The sequence below is a fragment of the Idiotropiscis lumnitzeri genome, chromosome 21, assembly GCF_059441095.1.
Source record: "Idiotropiscis lumnitzeri isolate Australia: NSW breed Sydney's pygmy pipehorse chromosome 21, RoL_Ilum_1.0, whole genome shotgun sequence".
NCBI lineage: Eukaryota > Metazoa > Chordata > Actinopteri > Syngnathiformes > Syngnathidae > Idiotropiscis > Idiotropiscis lumnitzeri.
The window spans coordinates 6,885,845-6,903,507 of record NC_142411.1 but is presented as its reverse complement, the minus strand read 5'-3'; the positions used below and the strand labels follow the sequence as shown (position 1 = coordinate 6,903,507).

General features: G+C 40.6%; 1 protein-coding gene and 1 long non-coding RNA gene across 2 annotated transcripts; one reads left to right on the top strand and one right to left on the bottom strand.

Moving 5' to 3' along the window:
- Window positions 1–194: 194 nt before the first annotated feature.
- On the bottom strand, window positions 195–13,744 carry LOC148316758 (uncharacterized). The gene is made up of 2 exons (XR_015840115.1): window positions 13,564–13,744; window positions 195–726 (listed from the first exon to the last, which is right to left on the bottom strand). It is a non-coding gene; the product is annotated as an uncharacterized LOC148316758 (long non-coding RNA).
- On the top strand, window positions 10,620–17,362 carry rhag (Rh associated glycoprotein). The gene is made up of 10 exons (XM_088285557.1): window positions 10,620–10,936; window positions 13,590–13,773; window positions 14,023–14,173; window positions 14,687–14,834; window positions 15,404–15,570; window positions 15,662–15,799; window positions 15,885–16,006; window positions 16,086–16,159; window positions 16,744–16,817; window positions 16,999–17,362. The coding sequence occupies exons 1-10, from the start codon at window positions 10,759–10,761 to the stop codon at window positions 17,071–17,073; spliced, it is 1,311 nt and encodes a 436-aa protein (XP_088141683.1). The 5' UTR covers window positions 10,620–10,758; the 3' UTR covers window positions 17,074–17,362.
- The last annotated feature ends 301 nt before the right edge of the window (window positions 17,363–17,663 follow it).

Genomic DNA, 17,663 nt, shown 5'->3' with positions numbered 1-17,663 from the left:
CCTGGAAAACTTGGAGCCCTCACGCCAAAGGACTTTTCTTGCTCTTGGTCACATGCTGAAGTCAGAACAAAAGTAACAATTTGGCAGACTCAATGCAGGGAAGGGAGGCGGCAAGGAGCGCCGAAAAGAGTAGACTCTCAAAAGAACAAAAAGAGAGTAGAATGTAGAATCATCAATTACTAAATCAACAAAAGTGCCCAAAAGATTTTTTTTAAAGTAATATTCAAACAGTAGGACAGGACAGGACAGGACAGGACGAGGTGACAACTGACAGTAACAAAGGCAACCAACAGAATCAACGATCCAAGTACAAAATACCAACAAACAAACTAACGAGACAACGATAAAACCTGGACAAGGCACGAATGCTGATTGGTCGACACCAGGCTGGCGCGAACAGGTGGACATAAAAAACTGTACAGACGTGACATTAAAAAAGGACAAACAAAAACACGACAAAACTCAATCCCATCAAGACCAAAATCAACAAAAACACTTTGCAGAATTGAAAGAAAAGGGGAGCACCTGAAATGGGTGGAGTTAGAAAGCGAGATAAGGGGTGAGTCTTTCCTCTGCCAGTGTGTCCAATGATAGCGGATGTCCTCCCGCATGGCGACGCGCGATAAGGACGATCGTGCCATTCCGTGAGCCTTATCGCTTTCAGCAGTGCTCCACGACGGTTGGTGCCACAGGATGGCATCGGACATCTTCCCTGTCTTGTATGTTCTGGAAAAAATACGACTCATCATTGTCAAATTTTAATGTTACTTTAAACGCTGTTGTTATTTTAGAGACATTTTTAAGATGTTTTTTTTTTGGGACAAAAAGTGAGGAAGACAGATGCAAATCAGTTCTAAGCATCAGTATGTCCAGACTGAAGACATGTTCATTTAGTCTGGTGGGTTATCGCTCTCTGGATCAGAAACAGGATGTCGGGTGAAGAGGGGAAGAGGACAGTTTACTCCATTTAAAAAAAAAAAAAAGCGATGCTTTCGAGAAATCTAACTTGCAGATACATTTGCTTGAGTTCGCAAGGATCAATCAGAAAATGCACACAATTAGCTAAGCGTGTTTTTGTTCCAGTTATTTTCCATGCCATGACTAAACTTTGCTGCACTACGTCCAGTACGTGTATGTTGGATTTCTTTTTCATATCAGCCAAGATTAGTAGTACTAAATATATTACTAGAATAATTAATAATCAGCATCTCTGAAGATTTTTTTTTTTGTTATGTAATTTGATTTTTAACTGCTCCAGATGATATATTGTCATTTTATATGCTGCAAATGGTTTCTATATATGTGACGTGACGGTGGTGGGATTAAGCGATGAATTAAAGAATTTGAGTAATATTATGCCTTTTTGTTGGAAAAGATGCCTTCATTCTGTGAAAAATAAAATAAAACGCACACAAAAAGCCATACACTGTAATTCTCGAGAAAATACACCTTATCAGAAGCTTCAATTGTGCGGATGCGACAATGAAGTCCTGTGAAAAATACATATATCCAATTTTGTCATGTATTTTGTTTTAAATTTCACATGAATGGGATGACTTTGACGCGGAATCCTCATTAACGTCAAAATTTAAAAAAGGGAAAAAATTTAGAAAAAAATGGACGTGTTTTTTTCACAGGACAGCGACGATCACATTTCATTTTGCGGGGCCTCAAATTTGACAACCACATACACAGTCCGATCACATTTGCCTCACGCTGCAGGTGCCACCTGTTTGTCACTATCATCATCATCATCAACCGCGTTAGTGGCGAGGAAACGATCAAACGCGCTTTCCGATGAAAGCAGAACGTGACGGGCGTGGGGCTTCCTTCCTCCATCGGAGTGCTGCAAGATGCGGGGCAACAACATTTGCCTCTTAAGCTTTCATCACATGCTGCGGGGGGGAGACGTGTGAGGCAAAAGCCTTACAACAACACAACCGCTCGGTCACATGCCGCAGCATTGACAGATCAAGTTCATTGATAAGAAGGAAAACACCGCTGTAGTCACGTCATGTTATTGTTTTACGAGCAAAGCGTCATAGCACACGCCAAAGACGGAGTTCTCCCAGGATGCTCGGCTTGGAACGCGTCTGCTTCTTGTCAGCCATCGGCCAGGCCGGTGTTGTTTTTTTCCTGCGTGCTAATTCCACCCTCACTGGAAATGTACATTTAAACAAACTAATTGTGCAAAAGGGGCCAGGGGCCTAAAGCGAAGGAAATGGTTAAAGTGGGCGTAGGTCAAACACAATGTATGAGTGTAATCAAGATGTACTTATATCTTAAAAAAAAAAAACAACTTAAAAATTTTTTTATAAATAATTCCGCATCCAAATGGATATTTAAGTGAAAAATCAAAGCCTTAATGAAATTAAATTGTTTTTTTTGCGAGCAATTTATGAATAAATAGAGAGGGCTGTATGACAACAACAAAAAAAAAGGAGTTCTCACACATCATACGTTATCTCTGATTGGACCACTTACAACACAAACGGGAGGCAAAAAGGTTTAATTTGAGCGTTAAAACATCGCAAGTGTAATTCAAATAAATATCACGCCGCACACTACAAAGTCAATATCCGTGGAAATCGGTCAAGTTTTTAATGTGCAGTGGCTATACAAAGTCTACACACCCCTGCTCATATGACAAGATTTGTCAAATTAAAAAAATGGACCAAGAAAAATCATTTTAAATTGTTGTCACCTTTTTCCTGTTCAACTTAATTGATTTTATTTTGGTGTTTTTTCACGCAAGGGTCAATTAACTAAGATAGTTAAAGTCCAAAGAAACCAAGGTTGGAGACTTTTTATATTCACAATAGGACTTGATAAAACGTGATGTATTTTAGTCAAACCGTGAGAAAATTCAGTTTGTAACATCTGTCATTTAGTCAAACTGAATAATCAACAGCGGAAGCCCCAATTTTCACGTGACTTTATTCACTCATGTTTTACTGTTCAGTTGTATTTTATAATCCGTGTCAATGCCATCTAGTGACTTGAATGTTTATACATGATTCTGTTTTTAAAATGATCAGTTGGGAATACTGGGTGGCCTTAAAAAACACTGTTAAAAATATCGCACGAGAGTGTGGTTCTTTTTTCATGTTCACGCTGCACTTGGGTGGACTAGATTGTTTTTGCAGCTCCCTTTAATAATAAATAACCCACCACGGCTTTTTACATCTGCTTATCGCTGCTGCCACATAGTAATCCGACAGACATTTGACATTTACACAAAAGGGGGGTGGTTTTGTTGGTGTTAGCGGTACGGGAGGAGGGGAGACGGGAGAGCATTCCTTTTCCTCATCCCAGTGAATCTGGTAGCCATTAGCCGGTGTCAGGCACAAGTAGGGACCAAATCTATTAGCTTCACCCCCCCCCAACAAGTGGTCGGGGGGGTCAGTGCTTCGGGGTTTATTATTTCAGAGGCATTTCTTGCCAGCATATATGTGGTGGGAGAAAAATGGTTTGGAAAGTGGAGGGTTTTTTTTGAGTCATGATTTTTGCAATTTTCATTAAGTACTATACAGTGATATGTTCCTTGACTGACACGTTTTGTTGTTTTCTTTGCAGAGGATAAATAATAAATGCTTGTGAGTATTGTGGTAGTCTTTGTCTGCATGTGTTGATATGATTTGAAATATTTTTGGAATATGCAGCTTATGTTAGCCCATCTATGGCATTTCTCAATTACTTTAGAATGGTTTGGTGAAACACACGATGTGTAATTCTCTTTGTTTGGTGTTTACTTTTATGGTAAACCTCAACTGGGTGTGGCAATAAAGCAAGTACTTGGCTCGGTTTTTTGAAATCAGTGCACATGCTCAACACTGATGTGTATTGAAGCATTTGTACTGATGCTCCTCCCCAACATGGCTGGTCAATCCATATTAACGACCACTAAGTAAGTATTTCATTGCCGCCTTGATAATGAAAGAAATATTCTAACGATTACAAGCCAGTGGACCATCAAAATGATTGAAGTTGTGACAGTGTCAAACAATCACATTCTGTTGCTTGCAGTTATTTTGATGCTGATTGGTGCAATTCGTACTGGGGTCTTGCCCTCTCTCCATGGTGCCTGGATTCGCAGTCAAGTGGGACTGTCGCATGGTAACAATTCGGTTTTTTTTGGGCATCAATTCACCTAAAAGGTTTAACAACAATCTGAGTGGCTTTTAATAATTTTTTTAATGTTATCTGATTAAAACCTACCTTGCCTGATATGCAATTAGTTTGGTTTGAAACAATTTCCATTTCTTCAAAGTTGACTTAGCCGTCCTTACACAATGTCAATTATTATTTAGCTCCCGATTAAATAAACATACAATAAAAAACAATAGGAGGGTATACAAAGCAAAACAAGGAAACCCAGCCTACTTTTTTATGACTTTTTAATGGACACTTTCCAGTGCTTGACAATAGTAGATGCTGCAATGTGATCTATTCACAATGAAAGTGAATTCCTCTGAGAATTGCCAAACCATTACTATGTAAAAGTCTTTGTATATAATTAAAAAAGTTTGAAAGGAGCCATGTCGTTTGGAATACATTTAAAAGAAAAGCTAAAAGACGGGAGAACAAACATGAAGTTTCCCACGTAAGAAATTCTAAACCGTCCATCAGGATAATACATGTAAAACATGTTAGTCATGTGAAATAACAAACATGTGGCGAAAGTGAGAACAAATTTACTCCCAAATGATCAGAAAATTACATCAATCAAAATCAAGAAGCCAAACGTGGCATGTCCCATTGTTTGGATTGACCATTTAAAATGTTTTACAGCATTTTTGACAGAAGCTATTAACTCATTCACTGCCAATGACGGCTATAGACGTCAAAAATCTTTTTTTTTTTTTTTAATTTGGCTGCAGTGAATGAGTTAATCATAGAATATGTACAAGACTTCTTCTCCCAATGGTCTGAGCTGCCTTGACGTTTGCGTGACCCAAAAAAAAAAAAAAAAAAAAAAGGACTCCCTTTTCTACTTTGCCGACATGCCGCCGATCTCTCCGCATCACATCCTGTGTATTGAAAGCCCACTCCCCACACACTATTGGAGTCAGGATGTTTTTTTTTTTGTCTTTCTTTTTACCCCCATGCATCCAACCCTCCCCTTCATGTTCCTACGTGTATGGGAAGGGTTGAGGCCCCAATCATTTTAGTTTTTCATAGGATGCAGTGATAACGTGGCAGGTTGATTGCCACATGGAGCCAAATGAGGAAAGGGTGCGGCGAAAGGGGGCCTCAATTAGGGGCCGTCTAAAGAATGCTATGCGAGATAAAGCAATTACATGTCGCTGCGGCGAGGAGGCTCTGCGTTAAATGTCAGGATGGACTGCAGAGGATGATTGTATGAATAAAAAATGAAAAAAAAAGATGTCGTTTGAAGGCTTTACTTGCGCAATTGGAGTTCATGTAAAATTCAGAACGATCAAATTAGCATTTGCGCATGACGTTAGGATCTTAATTCTTTGACATGTCAATTCACACCTTGTACTTTGTCGCTTAATGCAGACGAATAAAATGTCAGCTGAGGATCTTATCGTACATTTCGGGCTTGCAATGGTCTGAGACCAGCGCTCGGCTCGTTTTATCTTCCAAATTGAGGAAACTCGAAAGTTAAGCAACCACTTATCTGTGTGCGCGAGCAAACAGAAGAAGTCCCACATCGCTGCAAATTAAGACCTCCTCATCCTGCCCGCCTCCTCCCGCAGCTGGCCTGTTACATGCACCCCCCCCCCCCAAATGGGCCGCAAACAGTAAGCAAGGGTTGAAATGGCTTTGTAGACGCAACAGGCAGGAACCGGCTGTTGCAATCAAGGTATTACGTAATTGTAATCAAAGCACACGGCGGGGGGACTTCAAAGTTTCAGGATGTTGGACAACCTCTAATTTATTTAGACAAAATGAATTTCTCACATGCAATTAATGGAAACTAGACAGATAATATTTGTTTCGGTAACATGAAGAATTTTTAACTCTTATCCGAGTTTAAGGTCATTTTTGGAAATTTGACCAAAATCTGAGTCCTCCAAAAAAGGGAGGTTTGCGCCAATGTGGGCGTGAACATAGCCGACGTCTCGCCGCCAATCTAAGCTGCTCCTTTTATTCGCTTTAAATGCAGCACACTCACGTCTCACACGAAGAGGAAGCATCGATCCTTAAACAACCAGCGCATTGCCACCGCATGTCCCAAAACCTCCACACAAGGATGAGATTCAAATCTCTCAGCTCAGAATATTGAGGGGTTCTGCTAACCACTTGGTAAACTAGCAGCTGCTAATTTGACAATAAACAAAATGAGAAGAATGCAATTCAAGTTGGATGTTGTACCAATTCATGGGGGATGAAAAAATGGCCTGCTTTCAATTTGCCTCCAAGTGCAACCGCCCCCCCTCCTAACTTTCATTTCTCTGCATCACGTTCGGCATATGGTTTTGCTTGCCAAGCAATCATTTTTCGCCCCCGCTCATGTGTCTGCCCAATTTTGACTTATGTCTGCCATACGTTGCACAGCAACACGACAGGCACGTCCTACACCTCCTACAAACAAAGGAGATAACTGTACAGCGTCTATAGCATAAATGGCTCCTGCAACACGATGAGAGCTTGTGATTGTTCTTGATTACTAACATCTAACATGCTGATTAGCCACCAGTGGAGGCTTTCCTCTAAACTCCAACTTTGCTTATCAGGATGCGCAACTGTTCCTGACACAGGAAACGTGATTTGGAATATATGTACATGGTGGGGGAGCAAAAGAGGAGTTTTGTAATTGCTATCATTTGTATTCTAGTTGGCGCTCGTTTGGTACAAAACAGCTGATATTCTTATTCTGTAAGGAACACGTGGTCAGAGCAGTAGTAGGAATTTACGTATTAAATAAATACGTCTTTAACATTGCTTAAGTAGATTTAGCATTTTTTTTAATTTATCACTGAGCTACTCGAGTACGCCATATAGAGTGCAAATGAAAAACAGGAGGACCACCTTTGTACAATATTTTTCGTCAATTCTGCAGCGGGCCCGAAAATTTAAATCAGGTTGTGTGTTTAATTAGGTCAGTTCTTATTCCAAACTGCATGCCAAATCCTGGTTGGGCGTAACGTGTGAATTGGAGTGCTTCCACATCGGATGTGACCCCTGACAAGATTTCCAACATTAAAGTTTAAACATCAACGAAAACAATCGGCTGTTATATAAGGAGGTTGCTTGTAGGTCGGTTTTGAACCGGCTACATTGGTTTGTATCGGAATGGTGAAGTTGTGACCGGTGTGTCTGATAAGATATTTGCACTAACTCCACAGGAAATTTAGGCCACAGAGTAAAAAGATCCTAAGTGCTAGGATACAGCTATTAAATAATTCATAGATCAGAGGGGTGGAATAGACTACTTGTTTCATCTTGAATATTAATTGTTCATCTTCCCTTCCTAAGAAATTTAGGACAATTGTAAAGCAGTACCACTGTCAAAAATACTTACAAAAAACACCAACACAGTATTTTCACAGTATATAGTAACTGTTTTGCGAATTCCACTATATTTATAATTTCAGATGTACCTGTGTCCAGAAAGATAAGTGTGTAGAGTCTCTGTTGCTCACACACATGGTTAAGTTCATTGCAATAAACCTCTCAAAATATCCACACTCTCGCCTTATCGTTTTCCTCTCCTTTGTGGCCATCCACTTCATCCTTGACAATCGCACCATGTTTTTGAGGTTCAGTAAAGTTTATTTTTAAAAATAATGCAATACCGTATACTGTGGGCGGAGCCACAAAACTCAAAACAGGGTCTATTATCCAATCAGCCCTTAAAATTACTTCATTCTTTTGTCTCCGCTCTCAAGGGGCCATGACGCATCATACAGTAGGATACCAGATCTTTGGTCCATCTGGCGCAGTCATAAATCGAACTGTATTTGAGACTCAGAGGGTTTAAACAGCGTGGCAGTCTCGTGATGGATTACCACTTGAAGCAGACTTCTTTGCATCGGGGCATTCCCGGAGAAGCTTGAACCAACCAGATGTACAGGTCAAATGGAGGTTCCGTGCTTCATGTGCCTTGCGTCTAATTGTTTCTTGATTAAAAACAGAAAGCAATGCGCTTTTGTCAAAGTGGTGAAGGCAGATTTTAAAATATTCTCAGCAAAGCATAAAGTACCTTGTTGTCATCCTACATTCCTCACTTCGGGGGATTCCTACGTATAGAAATGTTCGTATGTTCTCGATACGATCCTGAGGCTGTTGTGACAGACACATTCCAGACACATTCCAGCCAGTTCCTTCATAAATCAATGATGTTAAACCATCGTGTGTCAGGTGGCACGGAATTTCTTCTATAAAGTATGAGTGAGCTGCTCAACATTCTTTTCAACTATACTTGCATTTCCACTTCTGCTTCCAATTGGTTGCAGGTTTGAACGCAGAGCTGAACGTTCAATACCAGGTGTGTTGTTGTTGTTGTTAAGCGATCGTCATCGCTCTTGGGAAACGGCACCGGCTGCAGCTGAAAGGGTCGCCACTGACTGTTTGAGCGGCTGGCAAGACGGCAAGCTGTACAGTAAACACGCTAGCATGCAAGCTGTCGGCGTTCAGACCAATCAGAGACACCAAGACGTATCTGCAGAATTGAGCTAATAATCCCGTTCAGGGTATTTCGGGAGAGGCTCTTTCAATATCACGGTTTACGCAGACATTTGAAATTTACAACAGTTGTCTGCATGGTAACAGGGTGCTATTAAAAATATTTTTAAGATGATAATGATAATGATTAAATAATGACATTTTTAAGACAAGCGCATGGAAGCCGGTCTATGAAAATTGTGCCTCGAGTCTTTTATTGTTTGTGCGTGCTATTGGTATCTGAAATCTGCCTGGCGACACGAGCTAGCTGAATTCTGATTGGATAAAAAAAAAAAAAAAAGGAACCTAAAAATTCAACACTCGGCTATAATATGACATCAATGTGAAGAATATGATCATGATTTCTTGATTATGTTAGGCCAGCAGAGAAGGCCTTGAACGTCTTGACCACCTACCACTTATATAATATAATAATAATGCCTCAAATTGGATCAAAATTGGATAAGGACAGAGGACTGTTTACATTGTTATTAATAGAGTAAGATCCAATCAAAAGTGGTAAAAAAAGCAGCGTGTAACTGTCACGGTCGTGGATGAATGACTGCGGTAAGTGGACCATAAATCCTGCCGTTCAAGCTTTTCTCTAAAACAATACCCACTGCCAAATATCAGAGAAAAATGTTAGCGGGTGCATGCAGGGAGTAAGAAGTGATTTGGTTATCTCTCAACATTTGGAAGTCATTTCCAACATGCGCTTGGAAAATGGCTCCAAAACAAACAGAAATGCGTCGTTGGCATTGACTTTATTTAACTACTCCGCTCATTCATGAAAGTCTCTAGGCCCAAAAAAGAGAGACCACTGCACTTTTTTTCCCAAGCCCACTGTGGGAGCTCAGAACTTGAGGGCCCAATCAGAGCTGTCAGCATGGGAAAGTGGGGAACGAAACACAGGCTTCAAGAACAACAATGGACGGTAAGGAAGTGATTGCACACATCGTGCTTATGAAGGTCTCACGATGAAGAGGTTTAACTAAAAAACACGACGCAAAACAAATATCGACTTCATCCCTATCTTTTCAATTTACACTTCACCTCATCTCGGTCCGTCTTACAAATAGAACCGTTGTTATGATTGAGTGCCATGTAGCAACAGTTACATATATTGTCTATTCGGTCACAGAACCGTCTGCCAGAAAACTTAAGCTGAGGATGAATTTTAGCGTTCATCATGACAATGATCCAAAAAAATCCATACAAAATGAGCAGACCTAAACCCAATTGAAGAGATCTCGATCTGACTGCAACGGCTGGGCAAATATTGTCAAGTCCAAATGTGCCATGATGACTGCTTACTACTCACAAGGACGAAATGATCTCAATTAAAGGAGTTTGTGCTCTTTCATGTATACTGCATGTATATTTACATTACGTAAACATTGAATTTTAACAAGGGTGTGTATACTTTCTATATCACTGTCTAGCTTAACTTAAAAAAAAACAAAAAAAACTAAAGACCTCTAAAGTAGTTTTGTATGTATTGTTAATGAACGTTGCTGCTGTAAAGAAAGATTTTGCATTGTTTATTGCGACTTCAAATCTGCAATTTATAGAAATATATCTTATAAAAGAAAATACTACATTTATGGAAAAAAATGCGACAGAAATACAAAAGTTGTAATTGATATATTTTTTTTGTACTTTTCAAGTTTGTTCTACAAATCTGTGAGCTAGATTAATAAACGCAAACCTGCACTTTTAATGAGTCAACAACCTTGACACTGGCCAAGCGACCGGATAAGAAGTTCAATAAGTGTACCACAATACGAGGAATCACTACACTTTGCTTTTTAGCTCTGTCACATCAGTCAACCAGAAAGGAAACCCATCCCTGAAAATGAACGAGGGGGGGTGCGGGGGGGGGCTGGAAAGAAACAGAGTGGGTGTTCATCAACCAGGAGGCCCGAGACCTCTGCGCCGTCATTGGTCACAACAAAATCCCGCATCAGTTTAAAAGCAGACGCCACTTTCTTCCCTCCCTTCACTCAGTCAGTCACTAAGGCCCGTTGCGCGTGCGCGCGTGTGTGTGTGTGAGCACGTCCCTGTGTGTATGTGTGTGTGCGTGCCAACGGCACAGAAAGACAACTTTATCGAGTGGGACTCGGGATGCCTGCGTACGCCACCAACATGAGACTCAAGTTCCCCATCGTGGCCTTGGCTTTGGAGGTTATCACCATCATCCTGTTTGCCGTCTTTGTGGTTTACGATGACGGTAAAGGTCACGGCCACGACCCGCACGGCAATGACACGGGCCACCATGACACGCCTATGGAGCTCTATCCCAGTAAGTGTAACTGGGGCTACTGGTTTGCTGAGGGATGCTCAGATGCGGCGCATCTTATATTTTTTTCTGTGGGCCTTTAAAAGGCCAAAATAATGAATATACCTGTAGGCTGCTACAAGACTTACTAGAAGGCAGTAGAAGTTTTTCAGACCAATCATCAAATTATAATTCATTTTTCAAATGTGATCTATAGACAAGTTACAAAAAAAAGGGGATGTCTTTCAATGAGTTATTTCCATGAATTAAATTTCAATTAATATGAGGTTATGCTTTGTCCAATAAAAATTCCAAATGAAATATTGATTGGCGTTTTCTGCAGACTTCTCTGCGTGAATGCGTTGCATGTCAGTGTTTCCATTTTAGGCGATTAACTCTCTCGTCCCAACTTTTGATGTCTTGGATCGTATTATCCAGTCTGTGAAATCCAATCATGGAGAGTCTTAATTTATGTTCCCTTTTGGATTGGAAAAATGTGGATTCTATTTAACACTGGGATGGACCAATTATGAGAACTCCAAAATAGAGGCTGTTTGTTGCAGTGCAGATCAGATGAGAGAAGTCACGGGATCACACTCATCTCAGTCATTCTTGTGCAGCACCAAAGCACTTTTTTGCAAGTGTTGAGTTGCATACAGTCAAACAGAAATGCAAAAAAAAAAAAAAACGCTCATACTCAGAGATCATTTGAAACATTTCTACTTCCTGATGTGCACTCAATTTGCAGCCTTGCAATGTGGTGTTGCACTGGATTTTGTGCATGCTCACAGTCGGGTGTGGCAGGTGTGAAGCAAAGAGATAAGCTCAGAGCCACTTCAAATAGGGAGCGTTGGCAATATTCTAGCAGCATTTTTGGTTTAAACTTCAGAATTTGCACGATAATTTGAGAGATGTTGACCCGCACAAGACAATGAATGTTTTTCTTCTATTCCCTATTTAATATTTAATTTTGCACATGGAAATGGTCATCATCATTGCATGTTTTCCACATTTAAGTGCATTTAGAACTCAGTAGAAGTAAATAGTGCAAAAAGGAATGTCCATATTATGTGTTATGTATGCTGCCACCGTCAAAAGCCTTGCATCCACCGTCCATATGACAACCTTCAGTGCAAAACTAGTCACCAGTGAGGAAAAAATAATAATGACACTTTTATGGTGCAAAATGATTTCAAGCATCCTTCCTTACATTCATATTGCTTTCAAGTCGCCGCCAAGTGGGAGCATCTCAACTGGTGAGCGTTACCTAACGTCTGGGCGTGACGCCAGACACTGTGGCTTCCTCCCAACTTGAGAGCCTCAAATTCAAAGCGCTGCTCAAACTGTATCGCTACCAAAAAGGCTGTTTTTTTTTTTTTGGTTTTTGTTTAAACAAAGCATCACTCCAGCTGTAACCCAAATGTCATATTCTATTTCCCCCTCCTCAATCTAGCCAACCATTCCATGCATCCTGTAAATTGGCCATTAATAAATGTGCTGCTATGAAGATCGCCTACATACTAATTTAGCATTTATATATTCAGAATCCATTTAGCAAAGCTCATTTTGGAAAACAGAGAGCTACAAACAGTAAAACACGCAGCTATTTGGATGGATGATTTCGCATCATGTTATATGTTGTGTAACTGGATATTTGTTTTCCATCAGGCTGATGAGGAGACACGCACAAATGGGGATAACATTTTTGAAAACATGCGAAAGTCATTTAAAGTCATTCTTCGAGGTGCGCATTTAAAGAGGTCAGATTCAAATTTAGATAGCTCACTGGACAATGGCAATGTCAATATTTTGATTGGCAAAGCTTCAGAGTCATAATTGCCGTGAAAACATGCTTGTAATGCACGAGATATACACATACAGATATCATGGCAAACATGCGTGCCTCTCCAGTTTCAGAATTTGAGTAGACGCTCTAAAAAAAATGTCCTCCTTTCACCACCTTCTGAACAAAACCATCATAGAAATCGTGAGACAATACTGGCTGCCATTAAATCTGTTATAGCGAAAGGAAATTACTTCTATTGTCTTTCTGCTCTGATGTTATTTCCATGGATGGAGCTCATCGCATGAAGTTAAAGGTTCGAATTTCCTGTCTTTGAGGGAACACTCATCATCAACAATGACCTTGCCTCCTTTGAGATGGGCGTATCATAATTGTTTTTTTTTTATCTTGAGTCTTCAAGTATGAGTGAAAAAAAAAAAACATGCTACATACTTAAAGAGATGTTTTTGTTTCTCCAAAAATACATTCCCCTCACTCTATACTCCGTCTAAACCAATTAGGGTCATATGCTCTTCATAGCAGCAGAACAAGGCCGCTTACTCGGCTGGAACAGCGAGAGCTTTTTCTCCCAACATCTCACTGAGAGCGTGATTGAATTGCTTTTCCAGCAAACAGGTCACGGCTGACAAAACAGGTCCTGTGGAAGGAAATGACTCCCGAGATCTCCTCCAGCACCCAAATAATTATTTCAATAGCTCAAATGAGTGTGCAGGAAATTAATAGCTCGAGGTCTATTTTGAATCGAACATATCACATAATAAAGTATTCACATCTAATCCAATATCATTGCCATGCACCGAGCGTTTTTCTGCAGCGGAATGGGGGACTTGCGTGACAAAGCACTAACCTGCCTCGCTTCCCGTGCGTCTCCAGTGTTCCAGGATGTTCACGTTATGATCTTCATCGGATTTGGCTTCTTGATGACCTTCCTGAAGAGATATGGCTTCAGCAGCGTGGGCATCAACCTGCTGCTGGCCGCCTTCGGCCTACAGTGGGGACTCCTCATGCAAGGCATTTGGCACCTGGATGACGGCAAAATTAAGATCAACATCTTTAAGTAAGGCCAGCGCCGCTGCACCTCCTGCACATGTATCTACTGGTTGCAAATTTCTGGGATAGATGGAAATGATGGGAATACACTGGAAATGTATTATTATATTAGATTGTGACATCAGGAGGAATTAAAATTGAGAGGTTACACTATTTCCCAGTTAAATTTCACATTACAAGATTATATACATTCTCGCATCGCTCGCATTTATGCAAATAAAGCATTTTCTTAACGACTCGTCATCTCACCTCGTAGAATCATCAACGCAGACTTCAGCACAGCCACAGTCCTGATCTCCTTCGGGGCAGTTCTTGGTAAAACCAGTCCTGTGCAGTTGCTCATCATGACCATCCTGGAGATCACCATCTTCTCCATCAACGAGCATCTGGTGGCGGAAATCATGGGGGTGGGTTTACTGGCCAGGCTCACATACTGCACCACCAGAGGAATATAATCCTCATTTTATTTGTACCCGAGTAAATAAGTACTAGAATATCTAGGGCTGTTTGCAGGCGAGATAAGAAGATGCTAAGGGCGCCGTGGACGCTAGGGGGTGCTAGAAAATCGGCTGAAATGTTACATTCAATATTATTATTATAAAGACAAACAAACTAATAACCCTTCATTTCACGTCAAAAGAGGAGTAACTTGAAATTACATATAAATATTTAAATAAGAGGAACATGGTGAATATTTGGAAATCAGCGCGTCACCACCTGTTTTGAATTAATTATCTTGAGCGCTCGTCAGTTGCTGTTTATAAAGCTCAACCTCGAGGTTTTTTTTAAATGCTCTGCAATAATCAGATGAATCCTAAATCGTAGATTTAAATGTTGCTTCTATTTCTCTAGTATGCAGAAGGAGACTGGTGAAGGCAAAGCAATTACGAAATAACAGTGAACTTCACTTTTCTTTCCAGGCAAATGATGTCGGGGCCTCCATGATCATCCACGCTTACGGAGCCTATTTCGGTTTGGCCGTGGCTCGAGTACTTTACCGACCTGGACTGAGAAACGGGCACGAGAATGACGGCTCTGTTTACCACTCTGATCTGTTTGCTATGATCGGTAATATTCAAATTTACTACTATGGGGTGGAGCTAGACGCTTGACTCCGCCCACACGCATTCTAAGCCTTTCTTTTTTCCCTTATTTTTTATTGACCTGGTTCATGATTGTGAATGATTGTCACGTTACGCATATTTTTGAACACTTTAAAACATCGAAAGTTGCAAACTCTCAACTTAAAAACTTTAAAAAAATGTACTTAGCGGTAAAGAACCCGTGCGAGCGGGGTCAAACTATTAGTTAAACTATTACTATCCATCGCACTTTGAGCCACGCCTCGAACGGTGCTCTGCAGCCAGGTTTGACCCATTTTTCTACTTGTTTGAGCTGCAACTTTCCAATGGCTATTTATTGCTATTTTACGCCACCTAGTGGACATAAATGTCCTCGCAGCTTTAGAATAGTGCAAGAATGCTGTTATTTCAGTTGGACTGTACTCTAAAAGGCTTCACACCCAAATAATTGACATATTCTCATCATTTGAGCTCAAAATGAGCTACTGCTGCCTCTTACATTTGGAATTTTCCATGCCCTAAAAATGAAGTCCTAAGATGACCTCTTTTCAACAGGGACTGTGTTCCTCTGGATGTTTTGGCCCAGTTTTAACTCGGCCATTGCGGAGCCGGGCTTCACTCAGCTGACTGCGGTGATCAACACCTACCTCTCGCTGGCCGCCTGCGTCCTCTCAGCCTACGCCATCTCCAGCCTGGTGGAGCACAAAGGAAAATTGGACATGGTCAGATCAACTTTCGTGCTAAAGAATTGTGAATTCAACTTCAGTGGAGTATTTGTTTGACCTGTTCTGTCATGACATCTTAATTGTACAGGTGCACATCCAGAACGCCACCCTGGCCGGCGGCGTTGCCGTGGGAACGTGCGCTGACATGAACATTGGGCCCTTTGGGGCGATGTTGATTGGATTAGTGGCTGGCATCATTTCCACACTGGGCTTCAAGTACCTGACGGTGAGTTTGGAAATGACAACTGATTAATACAGCACTATACAATGTTAATATTCAATTCAAATGATGTTTTCTATTCCCCTGGCAGCCTGTTCTAGCTTCTAATCTGGGCATCCAGGATACCTGCGGTGTACACAATCTGCACGGAATGCCGGGCATCCTGGGAGGCTTGGCTGGTATTGTGGCTGTGGCTTTGGGAAAAAAGGATGGGTAAGGTCCAGCAATGTAAGCTTTCGAATGCTGTTTAGTTTAGCTTGTGCCTTATTAAATCCCGACTGTTCACCTTCAGAGGGAAAGCCACCATGCAAGCCGCCGCCTTGGCTTCGTCCCTTGGCTTCGCTTTGGTTGGAGGGGCTGTCACAGGTGGGTGGAGATGAGAAATCACGCTGTTTGTCATTTCTTGATATATCTGCAAAGCATAACACAAGCCAAGATAAGTGCTGAATCTAAATTCTATCTACTGCAATGCGTAATACACGGATGGCACTGACATTTTATTTTCAAGCTTTTCTGATGCTACTAAAGCACAATTAGGGTTTACATAAAATAGATGTTTTTCTTTTCATGTTTAGAGCCTTTATTGTAGTTGCTCTACTGAGAGGGGAGGTTGGTGAATTAGACTTTCATCGGTTTTGTCTATAACGGTCAAAACTAAAGCAGCAGATAGAATTTTATATGTGGAAACCTCAACAAATGTTGTTTACAAAATTTAAATTTCTTCCAAATAAAACCCCGTTCTCTACACAAAACATATAACTCAACTCTGACATATCCATGTGAGATGCAAAACAGTGATAAATATCAAAATGAACGCTTGGATGGACGCGCATTCAAACCTCGCTTTTCATGGTGAATCCATAAAGGGTGTACATTTCAATTGTGGGAACAAATTACTCAAAAGGAAGACGATTCAGGGTGGCTGAATTAATGTTTCCCTGATTTCTCAGGTTTAATAATGAAGTTGCCTATCTGGGGGCAACCTCCTGACCAGAACTGCTTCGATGACTCTATTTACTGGGAGGTAAGAAATCCGATTCTATTTCCAAGATGGTAGCTGTAAGGCAGCAATATTACAAATGATTAAATGTGAAATTCAGGACCTAATTTGCTCTTCAACCAAGTTGTCCCTGAATATTCACATGACAGTCTTTATAAACGGAAGATACACTGGACATATTTTTGAAAAAAAAATTATTTTCCAGGTCCCGGCGGAAGAAGAGGAGAACGAGGAGAGCTTGGCTCACGCAGATCACTCAAAGAACAAAGCAGATGTTTAAAAATTTGGAACACTGAAGAAAAAAAAAAACCTAGCAGGGAATATTATTGCTCCACATGGCTCTTAATTGCAGTTCACTTAGAGTTGAGACATTAAAAAGCAGTAGCGCTCCCTGGATAATTGTTTTCAAATACGAGGGCTCGACATTATTAGTCAGTTAAGGCGTCACCAAGAATTTCACAGACTGTATGAAACGGAAACATGCAACCAAGCAGGCGCTGTTGATTAGATTTCAAATATAGTAGTTTGCTATCGAAAGGACACAAATGTCGATTGATATTAAGAGTGTTAAAATGTTGTGGATTTAAAGGAGATTTTTAAAATTCGGAACATGTAGTAAAATGCCCCTTAAAAACTATTTTTTGACACTGAAATAATTAACCGTTCACAAATCACTCAATGCTGGAACACAGCAACATCTGTAAGCTTTTTTTCTTCCTTTATCTACTTTAAAAATAAAAGCTTTTTTTTTTAACATATTAGTATAGCGTTTGTTTTTTGCTTTTGAAAATGATATTATACTTTCACATCCGTAACACTTTGGGGAAAGACAGGGACGGAACAGGGCTTCACGTGACCTCATCACCCTTT